Raw genomic sequence first — 17,158 nt, 5'->3', positions numbered from 1 at the left:
GTTTTCTGAAACCCTTTTTAACATCAGTTTAACATCAGCTTGCAGACAGCCGAGGTGGTTTTGAGGGGAACAACCCAAGCTTTTCAAGCGAACAGCAAACCCCGCGTGTGTTTTCCAGGCGCGTCTCGCACCCTGAGGCGCGGGGCGGCTGAGGGGAAACAGGTCCTGAATGGGGTGTCAGGGGACTCCTTGGGGCCACACCCCGGGCACCGACGGCCGCGGGACGGGTACTCGCAGATACCTGGAAGGTACAACTAATTTTTAAGAGTTTCAACCCGCCCCCCTCGGCGAGCATCAGCGGACATGGGCCCGGGAACTTCTCCTCAGAGCGCCCAACTGCCACCGGCCGCGGGGCGCCCAACCGCCGCCCGCGCGCGGCGCTCCCCGCACTATTCCCTATAAGGCGCTGAAGCCGCGGCCGCGGCCCCGCCCCGGCCCGCTGGCCTCTCCCGCCGATGAGGTAATGCCGGGCTCCCATTGGTCGGGGGAGGCGGCGCCCCCGGAGCCCGAGAGGGCGCGATCGAGGCTATAACTCCGCGCACCGGCCCGTCGCGGCGCAGCGCGGTTCTGCACTCATCGGCATCGCACCGGAGCCCTCAGCTGCTGGGAGCCGCGGACCTGCTGTGCCCTCAGACTTGCACTGTCCTGCTGAGCGAAGGCTGCGCTGCCGGGGCCAGCGAGACAGAGGGAAGGCAGGCAGGCAGGCAGTCGCGCTGCGCGGGCTGTTAGGAAGAGAGAATCAAAGGCGAGTCGGCCAGCGGCTGCGCTCCTGCTCCGCAAAAGTGAGGAGAAGGCACCTCGCAGGCAACATGACGGCGTGGCTGAGCTTCCTCGCCGTGTTCCTCTGCAGCTGGAGCCTGCGGGACTTGGTGGTGGAGGCTTGTACTTGCGTCCCCATCCACCCGCAGGACGCTTTCTGCAACTCCGACATCGGTAAGTGCCGCGGGGGCGGCGCCTCCTCGCCCTACGGCCGCCGGGGCTCGGGGGGTTCCCTGGGGGAGAAGCCCGAGGCTCTTCGCCCGGGGGAGGCTGCACCTGCCCCGCCGGCGCGAAGCCTGCGCCGCTAGAAAGTTCTGCAGGACCCTGATGGGGGTGTTGGCAGCAGCTGGGCAGCCACCACAAGTAAGCCTTGGTCCTACGAATGACCCGGTGAAAACAGAGGTGAGGTGGGTTAAACTGGTGTGGGGTGACCTGGCCTTTCAAGATAGATGCGGCTCGGTAGCTGCTGCACACGCCTGGGTGAGCAAGAGGAGAGGTGTGTGGTGGAGGACCAGCCCTCCCGAGGGGCGGCGGGGAGCGAGGTGGTCGCGGCAGCGGGCTCTGTCCCACAGCAGCGGCGGCAGCCTCTCCAAGAAATGCTTTCAAGAAATCAGTAATCGTAATAGTGGCTTGTTTCCTGCAGTGAGGCAAAAACGTAATTGGAGGTGCGGGCAGCCAAAATTTCCTCCACAACCTGGTGACAAATAATAGGAGGTAGGGTTAGGACGAGTTCTCTCAAGCCGGGGAACCGCCTGTGGCGGTTGGTGTTGGGAGGTGCAGCTCACACAGGCTTGTGGTGCTGCACTGGTAAGTTCAGGAGGGGCTGGAGAAGCAGGTAACCAGTGTCTCCGCACTTTCTGCACGCGATGTTGTGATCTCCGCGGCTGTGCGGGGTGTGCAAGCACGCATGCTCTTTTGGAAAGTTGAAACACTTATTGTATCCTTGCTGGTGTTCTCTGCTATGGGTTTTGGCATCCCTAGGGATCTTCGTGACACTAATGTTAGATGGGGACAGGGGGGACACCCAGGATCTCTGAGGAGGTGGTATTGGAGACTCTGGTTTCTAGTTCTTTGGTTGGTTTGTAGCCAAGGGTGGTTAACCAAATACGGTTGCTGCTTGGCAAGCGTCCTGTGGCAAAGTATATGAAATCAATTAGCGATATCCTTTGAGTTAATACTGGACACATGTCCACTTAATAGTAAATACAGTTATGAGTGAACTGCATGAGTGAAGTCGTCTTGCACCTCTGGATTGTCTTAGTAACACAGTGTAAAAGGGGTTGGGGGACTTTGCACTGCCGGTACTCACACAGTACTGACTCCAAGTGGAGTCTGCAAAGAAATCCTCCTGGCAACTGCTATGGAAGTCAAATAGAAAATAATTCCCACTGCAGCAAAACACCCATTGCTATGAACCCTGCCAGTGGCTCTTTCAAGTTAGCCAAGCTTACTGGCAGAAAAATCTCCCTCTTGCCTTTAACTCTTCTACAGAAACTGCAGTTATGCCTGGTTATTCATGTCTAGTTTATGTAGTGTATCTGTTCTTGAATGCCAAAAAAAACATTACATGTTAAGAGTGCTGGAAAGGTTACAGTTTGTTTCAGTGATGATAGCCTAGAAAATATTTATAAAATAGTTTTATACTGGGGAATTCTTCCAGGAAACTTCAGTATTCAAAGGTCTGTTGCCATTTTCATAGTTTGGATCAACAAGCACACCACCGAAGTAGCAACTGCCAAGGAGACTGTCCTTTCTGTGAAAGTAAGACTGGGAAACTGTTCTTCCACAGCTGAAGCTGATGACAGCATGTGGCCTTCATTAGCTGCGTTTGGGGAGAAGGTCTCCTTTCTTGCTCTGATTAGGTCATGCTATACCAGATTATGGGTTGTTTTCAGTTTAATTCAACTTCTTAAAATGGTGTTAAATTTTTATTATGAATGCATACCGTCAGTATATTTTTGCTATACGCATAATTGACTAGGAGTGTGGCAAACTATGAAGTTTCATGTAACTCCTAAACTTTAGGGCACGAAATTTTTCTATTTTCTACTTTGATTTCTGGTTGAGTTCACAGTCATCTCCTCCTTCATCTCTTCTTTCTCTCTTCTGGACTCTTCATTATATCTCATGCCTTGGCTTTGCTCTGAGACGTAGTAGTTCAAAAGTTGATGTAAGTGGGGCTGTCACGCCTTCAGACATCACGGCAAAGCAAAGGAGGAGAAGCAGAAGGGGAAAAAAGCAACTCATTCTAGTAGATGACTTAAATGCAAGTTTGGTTAAGACTGCAGTTCTGTGTGATGGGTTGAAGCAAAAGCAAATCCTTATATTTGCTAGAACTGTCTGGAAAATGTGATATTTCTGCAGGCTGATTTTAGTAAATGCTGTCATTCTTCATGTGGTGAAAGGGCAAAAAGCACACTAAAGCTTTCTGGCTCTGGAGGAGTTAATCATCTCCATGGAAACTCATGGCAGTGTACTACTGCAGTGTTTGGACAGACTAAACTACACGCTGGGTTATAAAACACATTGTGGGGAAGAAAGGGACTTGCCAGCAAGTTTTTATCGCTCTTGAAACTCTTGACAAAATACCAGCTCAAAAGGGAGGAGTCAGTGCAGTAAAGGCTGGAGCAAAAGAGCTTTTAAAAATAGTTCCTAAAACAATACAAGAAATGAACAAGCTAGGTGGCAGCCTAGGAGAGGCTTTTCATTTTCAGAAGCACTGAATGTTAAAGAAGACGACTTTTAGTTTAGGAGTGTAATGCAAACTCTTACTGTTGGTCTTTAATGTCTAGCCAGTGCAGTCCTGCTCTCAAGTTCATTCTCCTTTAACCTGATCTCACTAGACATTTAACTTTTGATCTTCCTGTGGCTCAGTTCTGATACAGCCTCCCAACTCTGCAGTCATTAGAAGGTTTTAATCTTTACAGAAACAGATGCTCAAATAAACCAATTGGAAATGGCAGGATCTCAATATGTACATCCTTTGAAACAGAAGTTTGTGGTCTTCTAAAGGAAGCTTGGACTCCACACAACAATATTTTTTTCTTTATTGAAAAAAGGAGGGCAGGGGGGGGAAGAGGAATGACTGCCAGACTGGTCACAAGTGGTCTTTTCACTCAGCCTGAGTGTTCCAGCATGATGAATGAAGCAAAAGTGAAGAGGTGCATCTCATCTGGCCCTTTGAGGTCAATTAATAATAAAATTGCTGTTTTAACTCTTGGCTTGCTTTCTTTAACTGGATTGATAAGTACCAGAATGGGCAGTACAATAATTAGACAAACAGTAAGACAAAGAGCAACTACTATGACTTGCCATCTGAACTTTGCTTCCTCCACTCCCACTTTCTGCCTATGACCCCTTCCAGATGTGAATATTTTTCTTTTGTTTGAACTAAGAGACCTTTTGAAAGAAGAGACACCAGGCATGCTTTGTTCCATTGTGACAAAGCTGTGACATTTCCAGCTGGACATAGCTGTCATGAAAAGGGCTTGTTTGTTTGTCTTTTTTAAAATTTTTTTTTTTGAGCTTGGCTGCTGAATGTTGCATTCACAGGTTTGGAAAAACACCTCCTGCCTGGCCCCCTCTGCCCCAACTCCTCTTCAAAAAAAGAAAAAAAAAAAAGAGAGAAATGTGTGAAATTGCAGGCTGGATTTTGACAAATGAGTCTGCAAGTGATAAAGAAAGTACTTGGTCCATTCCACACCTATCTCACTTTCATATCGTGCATATACTTCAGAAAGAGCTATGGCAACACTAGCTGTCTCTTACCTAAGTTCAAAGGAGCTTGAAATAACATACTCTTCTATAGTTTGTGTTGGGGGAAGAAATACCTGTTCCAGCAAAGATGCAGGTGCATAGTGCCCCTCTGCTTTCTAAATAACCTCGCTCTTGGTGAGTTGGAGTTGGCAAGCTTTGGAAAAGTGAAGGTAAGCTCTTGGAGTCCCTCAGTGCAAAGGAAGCCATTCATTCCTCCACCCAGAGCACCGAGTTCCCAACACTGGCAGTGGTTAGCCCCCTTTGAGCTGAGAAAGTGAGATGAGAAGAGCAAGAGACAGCAGGGGAAGAGGAGGCTTATGAATTTGTTTGGCTCAAAGTCTAAGCACCTCATTGAAAACTTGCCCTTTTTCTTTCACTGGTTTCCTTGAATTGATCATTCCACCGTGTCACTAATAAGCTAAAGGAGATATGGCAATAAGATAAAGGAGATATGCAGAATGACTTGATCATACATGAGATTTTGAACATGCATTCTTTGCCTTGACATGGACTCTGTAGTGAGGTCACATGTGCTGTCTTTTAAGGCAGACAACTAAGCTCTGCCAAATTAACTTAAAAGTTAAAACAAACCAACTCCAATTAATTATTATACCAATCTTTTAAGATTAATTTAAAACAAATTTTTGGGTTACATATCACGATAGTGATTGCAAAAGTGTTGTATCCACTTTGGAGTCACACTTCTGTTGAGGAAGTAGTGATGTGGTTTCATTTTTAGACTGAATTTCCCTTTGAGGCATTTTAGAAGCAGGAAATCTGAGAAACATCTTGTAAAGCTTTAAAAAAAAAAAAAGTACTGTGAGTTCCATTTTATATGGGAAGACATTAAGGAGATTTGTTTAACTTCTATGGAATTCCAATGTCCATGGTAAAAACTATGGTGAAAGAAGATCTTCCTTGTCTTCCAACAGAAAGATGGCCATGCTAAGCTGATTTGTTCTATTTAATAGAATCGGAAATAGAAATTACTTTTTTTGTTGATTATTTTCGATTCAAGTCCATAGCAGAGTAAACACCTTTTGGGATCTGGAGTTTGTCAGTTCTCCAGATGGATGTATTAAAAAAAATGTGGTGGAAATTGGTATTTGGAAGATGTAGTGCAGAATCCTATGAAAGGCTTTTTTGGTATCTTGTTACCGTTGCATCTGCTTACTCTAGGTTTCCTGCAGGAAGTAATTCCAGCAAGACCTCTGAGCCAGCAGAGAGCCAGATGTTCTAACCTTGAGTCTTAGAGCTCCTTGCTTTATGTACACATTTCTTTCATTCTTATTTTCACTGATATCCCACCTGTTCTTGAGAACTGTCCACCTGCCAACTGCTCCTCTAATGTTTCTGGGAAGAAGTGGGCCGGTGGGAACATGGTTAGCTACTGCCATATGCAGTACTAGCTTTTTTTTTAGCTTAGCAAAAGTTTTCATCTGAGATAGGAAAGGGCCTGCCTTGTTAATATTTGTTATTCAGGATAAGCAGATTTGGTTGACCATAGGAGAAGTGGCACAAGGTGGCACATTCATTCTCAGCTTCATCAATGGACTTCACATTTTCCAAGATACTAGATACAGTTAGTCCTGGCCTTTCAGAGCCTCTTACATATTGCGTCTGGATTGGTATGTGATGAAATGGATCTCTGTACTCATGCATAATCCCACTGACAGTCATGGAGGTGGGACCAAGAATCTTTAGTAGGAACACTCAGTGAATCGCCTTCGCCTTAGTTGGATGTTAAAACTATTAAACTGAGAACTTATTTTTGCAATGTTACAATGTTGTCTGAGACCTTATTTCCTTTTCCTCACAGCTCCAATACCATGTGGTGCTCTTATGTAGCCCAACCAAGCATGCATCACTGAAGAAAGAAGCCTGTTTGGTCTGGACAGGAGATCTTGTCATTAAATGAAACTTCTGCCAGATGTTCTCTGGAAGTTCATAAGAGCTAGTAAACCTGAGAGGACAGCTTGGTTTGAGTTAGCAGGCAAGGCCAGGCACATTGTGCTTGCCAGCTCTGAACCAGACTAAGCTGAGGGACTAATTTCAGTCGTGATAATGTCTGGAGTGCATGTGGCTGAGTTTCCTTTGAATGATGAGGGTTATGTTGGTTTTTTTTTTTTTTTTGGTTCAAGATGAAGAGGCTTTTGCTCTGATGTGCTGCTTATTGCTCTAGACTTTCAGGCTATGATTCTGTCTTTCACATGATGTTATAAATTGGAAGCAACTTAAATGATACTGATGAAATGGTAGTAGTGTAAAAGAGAGGAAAATTGGGCCTTCGAGCACCATTGAGTTAAGCAAATGCACAGTTCATTAAACTTAAAGGCCTACTGTAGCTCATCTAAACCTCTGCAGAACCTCCACATGTTACACTTGAAATTTTACTAGTGTAACTTTATTGGGCTGTTACTGCTCCTTGAGCAAACTATACCTAAAGGTAGACTTCTTTGAGACAAGGTTGACTGAAGGCAGCTGACTGTAGTTGAAACTGTTGCAAGACTGTCTTAACTCTTCCTCAGCTTTGTGGCCCTGAACACTTGTTGCAAATAGCAGAGCTGAAGGTCACCCTTTTTGGTAACCTGCGTCTAAGTACCTGGGGCACAGAGGAGGGAAGCACACTTCTGTGGCTTGATTAAAACCCAGAGCTCTTCCTCTAGAGCAGATACCTGAAAGATCACGTCAAAATTATTGGTGTTCTGCCCACCCGTGACTCTGTTATCTGACAGTAGGCTAGGCCTTTATTTAAAACGGGTTAAACTTCGTTTGCTTTGGAATAACTTGAGAAAAGAATGTTAACCAGCAAATTTCAAATTTCTGCTATTTGAAAGTATTAGGCTGGTACTGGGCCTGAGGTAAATGAGGCTGAAGTGGGTTAAATGGATTTACACCCTTTTATACTAGATCTAAAATCTAGCCCAGTTCTGAATAAGAAAAGGCAATACTGGACCAGCCTTATAACTTGTGTAAAGCAGGTGCAGTGCCACTGGTCTGAGCAGTATTTCACGATCTTGTATCAGTGTTGAATTTGACTTGATGGTTTCAGGTTTCTAAGAGGAATGTTAGAAACACTGGAGAGCTTAAAACTATTGTTAAAAAAAAAAAGAGTTGACCTTCTACTGTAATTTGAAGTAGTTCCCTTGAGTAACCAGAGTGAAGATTTAGTACACTAACTGACAATGTCTAATAACACAAAAATGCAAGTAGTTTTACACAACCCTGATTGTTCTATTTATTCAATGTTTTTGCCAGCTAGAAAAGATTCTGGGAGTCTTTTGGAAACAAGATAGGAGTCTCTTGTGTTGCATGCTGGTAAAATAAATGTTGACTATGAATAGTCCAAATTCCTGCTAGTGATTATACAAGACCTTTCCAAAGGGTAATTTCAGCCTTTAGAAACAGTATACAGATAACAAAACTCAAGTTAAATAGCAGAGAGATGCATATGCAAGAAATAACATCAAACCTCAGTAAGTATCAGCAACACTTTGCCTGAGATGTAGAGTCTCATTTTTATCTTGGGAAGAAAGGAAGTGATTTGGGGTGCCCCTCCTGGGGAACCAGCAGAGAGCAGTGCTTGGGGAGAATGTTGGGGAGGCCATTGTTAACTTGAGGATAAGGTCCTGGGTTGTGTTGGTGGGAAACTAGTGGTCTGTCAGGGGCCTCAGCTCTGAAAACTTCCATCTTTGTTACAGATGGGGGAAGAGGATGATCACAGTAAGAGGCTCAATGGGAAACTTGTAATGGGAGAAGGTATTTAGGAGCTGTAGGAGTGGCAGGGGCCCTTCAAAGACTAGTCTTGAAGTGTAAGTAGGAGAGAAGGATTACTGGAGAAGTGAAAGGTGTTGTATGGAAGCATTAATGAACTAGAAACAGGCTGGTTGAGTTAAGAATCACTACCTGTGACACATGGTAGGTCACCCCATCTGAAACTGTGGGACATGCCCAAGGTGGATCTAATCCCTCCAGGAGGGTGAATGGCTACTGTGGCTTCAGGGAACACACGGGTAGGAGTACGCATATAAAACAATCCGATGTTCTACTGATTGATCTCCAATTGCCTGTAGCATATTTGTTTCTAAGTGGCAATCAAGGCTTAGGCTTTGAAAATCCTGGCTGGGTGGACTGGCCATGGACAGAGGATACACACTTTACTCTATCTGGATGGTAGCTGTGCAGTTGTTTTCCTCCATTCAGACAAATGCAAAGTTTCTTCAAGCAACCCTTCAAGAAGTGCAGGTTGCCTGGGTGTATGTGCAGGGGTTGGGCTCCTTTTATATTCACTAGGTGAGTTATAAGGAAAATACACCTTAGCTGGAAAATGATGCAGACTGCACAGCAGGAGAAGCAAATGAAATTAAGCCAGATGCAACATATAGTTGAAAGGTACTTTTGATATACCTAAAGTAGTAACCTGACCTGACCTACTGCAGTCAGCCTGCAAACAGCAGAACCATCATTGTTCAACACCTATTTGTTATTGATTTTGAATGAAAATACATACTCTAATTAAAAAATCCCTAGTATTCCTTAGTTACCCATCTGTTGTTAAAGTGTCAGAGTATTGTAATCCTGCTGGTTCTTAAAGAGCTTAGAACTAGTTTATTGGGGACGTAAAGAAAGGTATGTGAAAGGGCCCAAGGATGAAAGAGAGATGCTGTAGATTTTTCCCTTTTTAATTCCTTGACTGTGACTTGAAAAGGCCCAGGTGTCCGCTGGCCTCCATGATCGCTGGTACTTCAGCAAAGCAGATGACGAATTGCAATGAATTTGCACAATGCTTGCACAGATAGTAATGGCTACACCAGGTGCAACAACATGAAGGTAACACATTATTACTTCTTGCTCCCCGGTGGTTCATTAAAAAAAACCCAAAAAACAAAACAACCCACAATAGCATATAGGAAACAGGAGTGCTTCTGTTCCATGGGTCCATGTTCAAAATGACCCAGTCTCCTGCTGGGCTAGACTGAAGGACCCGAATTTTAACGCCCTCATGCTGTATTGTAATTACAATACGGGGACTTCAACATCCGTTTCCTTTTCTCTACGTTTCTCTCTGTATTGGGTGTTACTGCAGTGCAGGGAGGCCTGCTGGTATTATGTTAGTCTGTTAATTTTCTATAGAAGAGCACTGGAGCATTTGTTCAGACAACAAGTTCAATCTCTTGTGCTCACTGAAACATGAACAAGCAAAGATCTTGCTCCTCTGACATTTAATCAGCCCTCTCAAATTTCTTTGATCAGCTGTAAGTAGGAAGCTCTCCCTCTAGAGAGCAGATTTTGGTGTTGGTCTTCAAACAGTTAAAATATAAGGGAGAAAATGTGCTTGCTTGGACCAAGACAGGAAAACCACAGAATGGAAAACTTCCACTTGACTTCGAAAGACGGGAAATAGCTGGTGTTGGAAAGGCAACAGGTAGAGGAGGAGGGAGCCAGAGGATATCTGTAGAAAACCAGCTATTCCCCAGACACTTCTCCTTCAGCTCCATGTTCTTTTTGGGGAAGGAGTTCCAGGCTGGCCCCACAGTTCCAAGCCCTTTATACACTTTCCAAACACCCGCCCCAGTTTCCTACTTCCTGCCTCTTCTGACACTGCTATAAATATCTTGCCTGCCTTTCATAGGTCTAGAGAAATGCACACTGCAGATTAAAGGGGATTGAGGTGACAGTATGAAACGGCCTTTAGGACCCGCTCTCGTGAAGCGTGTGATTGCTGGGTCCTCTGCTTTCAATTTCCCTAGGAAAATGGAGGGAGTCCTTTTAGAGTGAAACAGTTTCCCTGTTTATCATGCTTGCTTGTGGACTAGGATACATGGGCTTGCTTCTGAGTAAACGATTTCCTCCAATAAATAATATACTGCATATGGTGCAGAGCTAAAAGCTGAAAAATTTCTGATATTTTGGAGAATGGAGGGTCAGGAGAAAAATGGTTTAAGAAGGAACAGGAGACACTAGTCAAGGGACCACACTACATGAAAATGTATAGCACTTGCAATAATGAATACCTTAAATGCACTGGTGAAGAGAATCAGTCCAAGAGGAAATAAAACAGCAAAGTGACCCCTGGGGCACTTCAGTAGCCATCATGTACAGTACTTCAATAGCCACAAAATACAGGGCCCTCCCTTAGCATCCCACAGGGCAAAAATCACAAACCCAGAGAAGCATGGGAAGACAAGAGCAGCAGTTCCTGTGCAAGAGCCTCAGTATTGCAAAGAATTGTGCTGGGGCAAGGGCAAGATGAGTTCTTAAGCCCTCTGTTTTATTTTACTAAATATGAAGAGCAGCACCTGTCTCTTATCTTCCTGTTTTTTTCTCTTTTTTTTTTTTTTCTTTCTTTCCCCAAGGGGGTGGGGGATTAAGGATTTAGTTGGTTATTTCCTTAGAGGATCAAGATAAAAAGGAAACTTCAATAAGTCTGTTTCCATCTCCTCTACAGACAGTATATTTTCAATAGAATTAAGCAGCTTTCCTGCTTTTCCCTCACTGTGTAACAGTTTGCAGCTTTACAGAGAAACACAGAGGATTCCACAATATCAGACAGAACTCCTAGGTGGCACTTTAAGAGACCCCAAATTATCACAGCAAGGTTTTAATGAGTATTATCCCTTCAGAGAGAAGCTTGACTAAACCTGGTGGCAAACAGCCAATGACCATTATCGGTATGTTGCCTTTAACACCCTTACTTTGGAACAAGCACCCTGCAGCAGAACCTGTGATAGTGAGTCATATGCATCATCCAGCTAGGCTGGAGCTCCAAAACTGATAAAATATCCCTCCCAGAAGCCTAGTATGGGGTAGTCTGACTTTGCCAAAGCCCTCTTCTGCAGCTATCATCCTAATTCCTCATAGTTAGAGATTGATTCAAACCCTGCAGTTTTAAGTTACCTCCAGAACTCTTTAAAGGCATTTGTTATGTTAACTTTGGGGAGTCTGTTTTTTGTTATCAGTATGAATGTCTAATCTACCTCCTGCATGCATTCTAAATTGCAGCTATCTCTTGAGTTTCCCAGTATATTCTGGTTTGCTCTTTTTCTGTTTGACTGGGAGGCCAACAGGATGAACATAATGTATTTACTCATATTTTGTTCTGAGGATTCTCTTGACACCAAATAATTACAGGAATATAAACCTAGGACTAATAAATCCTTGTGTTACAGACCCTACATCCCTTGATGTTGTGTGATTTAGCAGGAGCCTGCTGGAGTAGCACTGCCAGCTTGATCCCAAGGAGACTTGTCCTTTCCAACACACTGACTGTTGAGAAAACAGCAACTAAACAGGGAAGCAGGTCCTTACCAGCCTTTATTCCTACACCATCTTTAAACTGGTTGAAGAAATAGCGTGGATTGTAGAAAGCAGACAGCACCTGTGCATTTGGCTGGATGGGAAACAAAGCTTTCGCTACTACCGGAAAGTTTTCAAGCCAATAGGTTCCTTCCTGTCAGGGCAAGATCTCATATTTGTTTCTGAATGCCCTTTTTTCATACTGATTTCCTCCTGTACTAATGGCTGTTGGAAGGGGTAGGGTAAAGGGAAGTGCTGTGCATCTTTGTTTCCCTCCTGTCACATAAACTGTTTTCCTGTTTGTCTTTTATGCAGTATGGCAGCTTGGGTCATTGACGTAAACTTTGTCCTTTGTGCTGTTCAAACCTTCCCTCTTCTGAATTTGACAACATTGCCTACCCACATCCTGACTAGGCAGCCTTGTTGACAGAAGGACAGGAGAGTGAACAGAACAGGGTCCTAGGGTGATAGTTGTCTTGGCACACCTGGGGATTCACATTTTTGTGCAGGGTCTACATTTGTTCGTCAAGCCATTGTAAGGTCAGCATGTGACAGCATATATTCCTCAATATATATGTGGACCAACAGGGAAAGATTGCCTGAAGTTATTATTGAATGATTATTGTGGTGATGCTTTGAGGCAGCACCACCTGGCTATACCATAGAAAAATATAGAAAAGGCAGTTTTTGTTCCAAAAAATACCCAAAGACCTGAATGGGGGGGGGAAGAATTCAAAGGAGTTTTCTAAGAGGGGCTACTTAGCTCACTTGGACTTCAGAGCTCACAGCAGCCACCTTAACTTAAGCAATTAACACTGAAATGCTGATGCATGTTGTTTCTTGTCTGAATTTTGGACTATATATCTTTATTCTACTTTTTTTTCCCCATGAGAACATTTCCACTAGAGTTGCTGCAACAGCTGTATTGTCATAAACATACTGACATTCAATTATGTGCGCAACCAGTGTACACTGGAATCAATAGAACTATAATGGTTAAAATAAAATTTAAAAAAATCTTATTTCTGTATTCCTAGAGTAATTTCCCTTGGTAAAGAGCAAGCACTGAATAGAACTATACACTTATGAGTGAGCTACATGTTTGCCTGCCAGTTTAATAGCAAGAGCAAGCAGGATCTGTGATCCTTTCACCCAGAAAAGGAAAACTACATTTTGGTGAGATTTCACTATCATGATAGTGGTTTCAGCCCCATTTTGGTTTTAGAATGTATTGGCAGCAAAGCTACAGCTGACAGGACCAGGAACTGCCAGTCTGCTTTCTGTAGAAGCACTAGTGCTTCAACTATGCATGGTTTTATTTCTTCACTGCCCTGTTTGAAAAGTGACAGGGGAACTCTTACTTGTCTTGGTGCATTTTCACTAAAATCCCTTACCAGAAAATGCTACTGCAAACTGTGGCAGTGAGAATGTAATCTGTGGCTCTTTTGCATAGTTGGATAATTGGTTGGTTTTGTTTTTAAGCCAACTTGTGACTCTCTGAGGCTAGCACTGCTCCAAACCTTATTAGTAGCAGTCCTTGTCATTTTAGAGGTTTTGACTTTTCATTATTATTTATACGTGCTCATTTCTGGGTTTGTTAATATGCATTTGCACTTCCTTGTTTTCCTTGCTTGTGGAAGGAGGCAGTGGAAGGAAATTGTGCAGTAATAGCCTGGTTCTGTTAACTGGGGTTCTGCTTATGCGACAGAATATTAGAAGCGGACATGAAACTATACATTGGTAAGCCACACCTCTGATTTTTCTCAGGGGAAGAAAGCCGTGTAAGTATTCTTAGTTGGTGTATTAAGTGTGAAATTAAGCAGTTCCAAGGGGATGAACAACAGCTATTCAGTGGTAGTGCCTTTGTCCTTCTGTCTTCTCCTCAGAACTACAACAGTTCAGTGTTCTTGACTCGGTGTTTCCCTTGGGGGAGTGGAAAATCAGAGCAGAGCAAGGCTGCTAAAAACCCAGGCTTAGACGTGTGCCTCGTGTGCGTGTGTGTACATCTTGCTGTTCAGTGATGACCCCAATGACTTCTTGAACTTCTAATGACAATGCAGCTGTCTGTTCATGGTGCTAATTAACCCAAAGGCTGATTCCTCCCTCCCCCTCGTTATCCATTCTGTGAATGAGATGTGAAAACAAGAAGATGACTTTTCCCGTGCCCTTAGGGCTGTCTGAGCCTGGCATCCGTGACCCTGCTTGAGTAGAAATGAAAGACCTGCTGCGCAATGGTCCATGCTCCTTTCTAATGGGTTATGAAAATTCCACCTTCTCCCCTTCCCTCCAGTCCTGTTACAGTTTGGAGCAAAGGCACTTAGAGGAAAACAGCTGCAGGAGTAACTTTCCCTCTTTTTTTTCTTTTTGGAAAGGCAGAGACAGCTGTTCAGTTCCTAAGTCTAGGGATTCCACCGCTGCTTATTTAGAGCCTGATCCTGCTCCAGTTAAAATCAGTGAAAAGATTCCCACTGGGTTAAACAGGCAGTTGAAGGAAGCAGCTTCAGGAAACAGCCTGCAATCAAACAATACCGCTTCAAAATGTTGGAAACAGCTAGAAAGGAAAAAGAGAGTAGGAAGGCATTTGTCACAAGGTTGACTTGCCTGCAGTCTCAAAGTACAAGCACTCAGCAGGCCAATGTTTTTACTTGAGGAACAGATTAAATTAGTGTGTGGTATCCTAAGTTGCTTTTTAAAGATAGCTCTAGTATGTCTATGTTCATTTACAGTCTACAGTGTTGACAGACTTCTATTGGCACAGTGAATTAAAGGACTGATCTCTGATGTTGAATGCTTATTTTAGTTTAGATACCCTTTGAGATGATAGGGGATAATGGCTTGCTTTTTGAAATAATGCCAGTTCTCAGCACCTGCAGCTCTCATTGGTATGAATTTACTTGCTTCTGAAAAATGAGGGGGAAAAATTGAATTTACTCTGTCATTAAAGCTTCTCGTTGTCACCTTTGATTTATACAGTCAAAGCCTAGAAACTTGCTTCAGTTTCTGTTCCATACAGAATTTTGAAATGGTGGACTCTGAAATGTGAGGCAAAATGAAAATATCAGAGTTTTCAGCATGGAGTTTTGTGGAAAAAGTGATTCTGATGCATCTGAATCTAATGTTTTGAAAGGTTAGTTCAGAATGTCCATTTTGAACAAAGGTGTCATTTCATATCAACATTTAGACTTAAAGTGCAGCTGCAGAGAAATGCTGGTTCTGTGTGAAAATAAGTCTGTCTTTCTGAGAAGAAAAATGTAAATAAAATTTTAAAAAACCCCAAACAAAACAGTTTTGCTGAAGTTGATGCTTTCCTTAGAAATTTGTGACTTAAGTAAAGCTATGTTTCCTGACAAGAAAAAGCATTTCCAGAAACATTTCTACCAGTGCTATCCCTGATAGTTGAACAGTAACAACTTCCCCTTCTGAAGTGCTGATTTTGATCAGGTTACACGCTACTTCTCAAGCTGGGAGAGATTCCAGTTCATTAGTCCTCTGGGGTTTATAGTTAGCTTTTTCTTAATGTTGAGAATTCCCTTTAAAACACAAACCAATGTAGCCTTTGCTTGCTGAAGTCCTTGGCAATGGGCAGCTCTCCTTGGGTTTGCTGCGTAAATGAACAAACAAGTTTGTAGCAGTGCTGCTGCCAGTGGACTAAGATGAGGTATTTCCCCCTGCTAGATCCCTCCCTGTCAATGTATAAACATGTGTACACCTGTGTTTCCAGGTGTGAGCTAAACTGGAGCCCTGAAAACTGGCTCTTGGGAGGGTGGTTTATTACTTTGCCAAAACTGTACTGTTGCAGGAATGTCTCGGGAGACCTGGGCAGACAGGAAGCCGTCAAGCCTGGTGTATACCCTGGAAATGATTAGCCTTATCTGTAAACATTCAGCAGTGCAGTATCCAGAGAACTTCTGCCTCCCAAAACAGTTGGTGGATCTTAGAGCATTCAGGAACAGCAATCACTGTGCCGTGACTGGCTAGCCATAACTTGTGACCTTTTGTTTTTTGTCTAAGAAAATGACAAGGACACCCAAGAAGTTATACCAGAATGCAGGCTTACCTCTCCCAAACTGGAACTTTATGAAAGTTTTTGGTAAGAATACTTTATGAAACTCTCAAACTCCAGTAGCACAGATGAGCTAACTGACTGATAGGTTCCCTTTAGGTAAAACTCCATCAGATTCATGTGGTCAGACTTGAGAATTTCCATATAAAAGCACTTATTAGCAATACTGACTAGGAATAAAACAGTATGGGTTAGTCTTGGATTTGTATATCTGTTGTGCAAAAAAAAAAAGTCAACAATTGGTGGTAGACAGGTACTGTTAACCATTTAGTGTGGTCTCTGTGCTTACAGAAGTCTAGCTAAGAGTCATATCTCATTAATATTTCATTAGGAGCACCAAGATGCATATGAATGTCCAATTAATGACACACAACTTTGGGAAATCTGTTTATGGCCTATTAGGCTCTTCATGAACATGGTATTTTAATGAAAAGTTTGTATGAAGGAAGTTTGGGTAATAAAAGAACGAGATGGTGATACTGTTTCTCTCTCCACTGCAGTTTCTATGGAACAACTTTGGCCAGTCTGTCAGTAGGACAGTCAGGGACTTTCTGAGAAAACTGAAGGACAAAGATAACTGGCCAGTGTCTGCCTACCCTTTCTGCTGTCAGTGCTCTGTGTCATTGCACAGGGAAAATCCTGTGAATCCTGTGTCTTGAGAGCCGGAGGATATACAATGTGCAATATTCGTGTTACTCATATAAGGAGTTGTTCCTTATAGATGTTCTTAGACTTCCAGGTTTTCTCATTACCTCTTTCATGAGATGTCTATCACTCTTCTTTTTTTTTTTTTTTAACTAACCTTACTCCCACAACAAGTCAACACTGAGTTGTTCTGGCTTTTGATACTCCTGTGAAGGTCCAAAATGAAGGATGATGTTTTGGAGCACCATTATGACAGGGCACTACATGGGATCTTGGAAAGTTCTGGGTAGGTGGGCACATTGGTCAGTGTGAAGTTTACCCTGATATTGTCCTGACCTTGACCTGTAGTCTGACTGGGAATTGTGGTACATGAGGGTGATTCAGGACTCAGGGAACTTTTCCACTTGATTCAATGAACACTGAATCAGGATCCGAGTGCTACACCTAAGTCCTTACATGGTGCTCAGACTCTAGGGTAAAATTCTTCATACAGCTAAGCTCAGCTATCTAGTATTAATGACTGTGGTTACATAATGGACCTTAATAACATGGGCAATTAGTAAATTCCTTAAGCATTATGATAAACCAGAACTGTGTCATGGACACATCTGATGTATGTGAACAGTCTGCAGAGGCTGC

The 17,158-nt window shown here is 43.3% G+C and overlaps 2 protein-coding genes across 3 annotated transcripts in view; one reads left to right on the top strand and one right to left on the bottom strand.

The window, feature by feature from the left end:
• The window catches only part of SYN3 (synapsin III), a 178,098-nt gene that overhangs the window by 91,377 nt on the left and 69,563 nt on the right, over positions 1-17,158 (bottom strand). The gene's annotated exons all lie outside the window — the stretch shown is intronic.
• Positions 417-17,158, top strand: part of TIMP3 (TIMP metallopeptidase inhibitor 3) — a 35,057-nt gene continuing 18,315 nt past the window's right edge. Inside the window, exon 1 of the mRNA XM_065650089.1 lies at positions 417-933. Coding sequence (XP_065506161.1) covers positions 810-933 — 124 coding nt within the window. The 5' untranslated portion in view covers positions 417-809. The remainder of the gene's footprint in view (positions 934-17,158) is intronic.

Source organism: Caloenas nicobarica, chromosome 1 (assembly GCF_036013445.1).
Source record: "Caloenas nicobarica isolate bCalNic1 chromosome 1, bCalNic1.hap1, whole genome shotgun sequence".
NCBI classification, from domain to species: domain Eukaryota; kingdom Metazoa; phylum Chordata; class Aves; order Columbiformes; family Columbidae; genus Caloenas; species Caloenas nicobarica.
The sequence above is the reverse complement of the archived record's forward strand: the minus strand, read 5'-3'. Positions and strand labels throughout refer to the sequence as shown.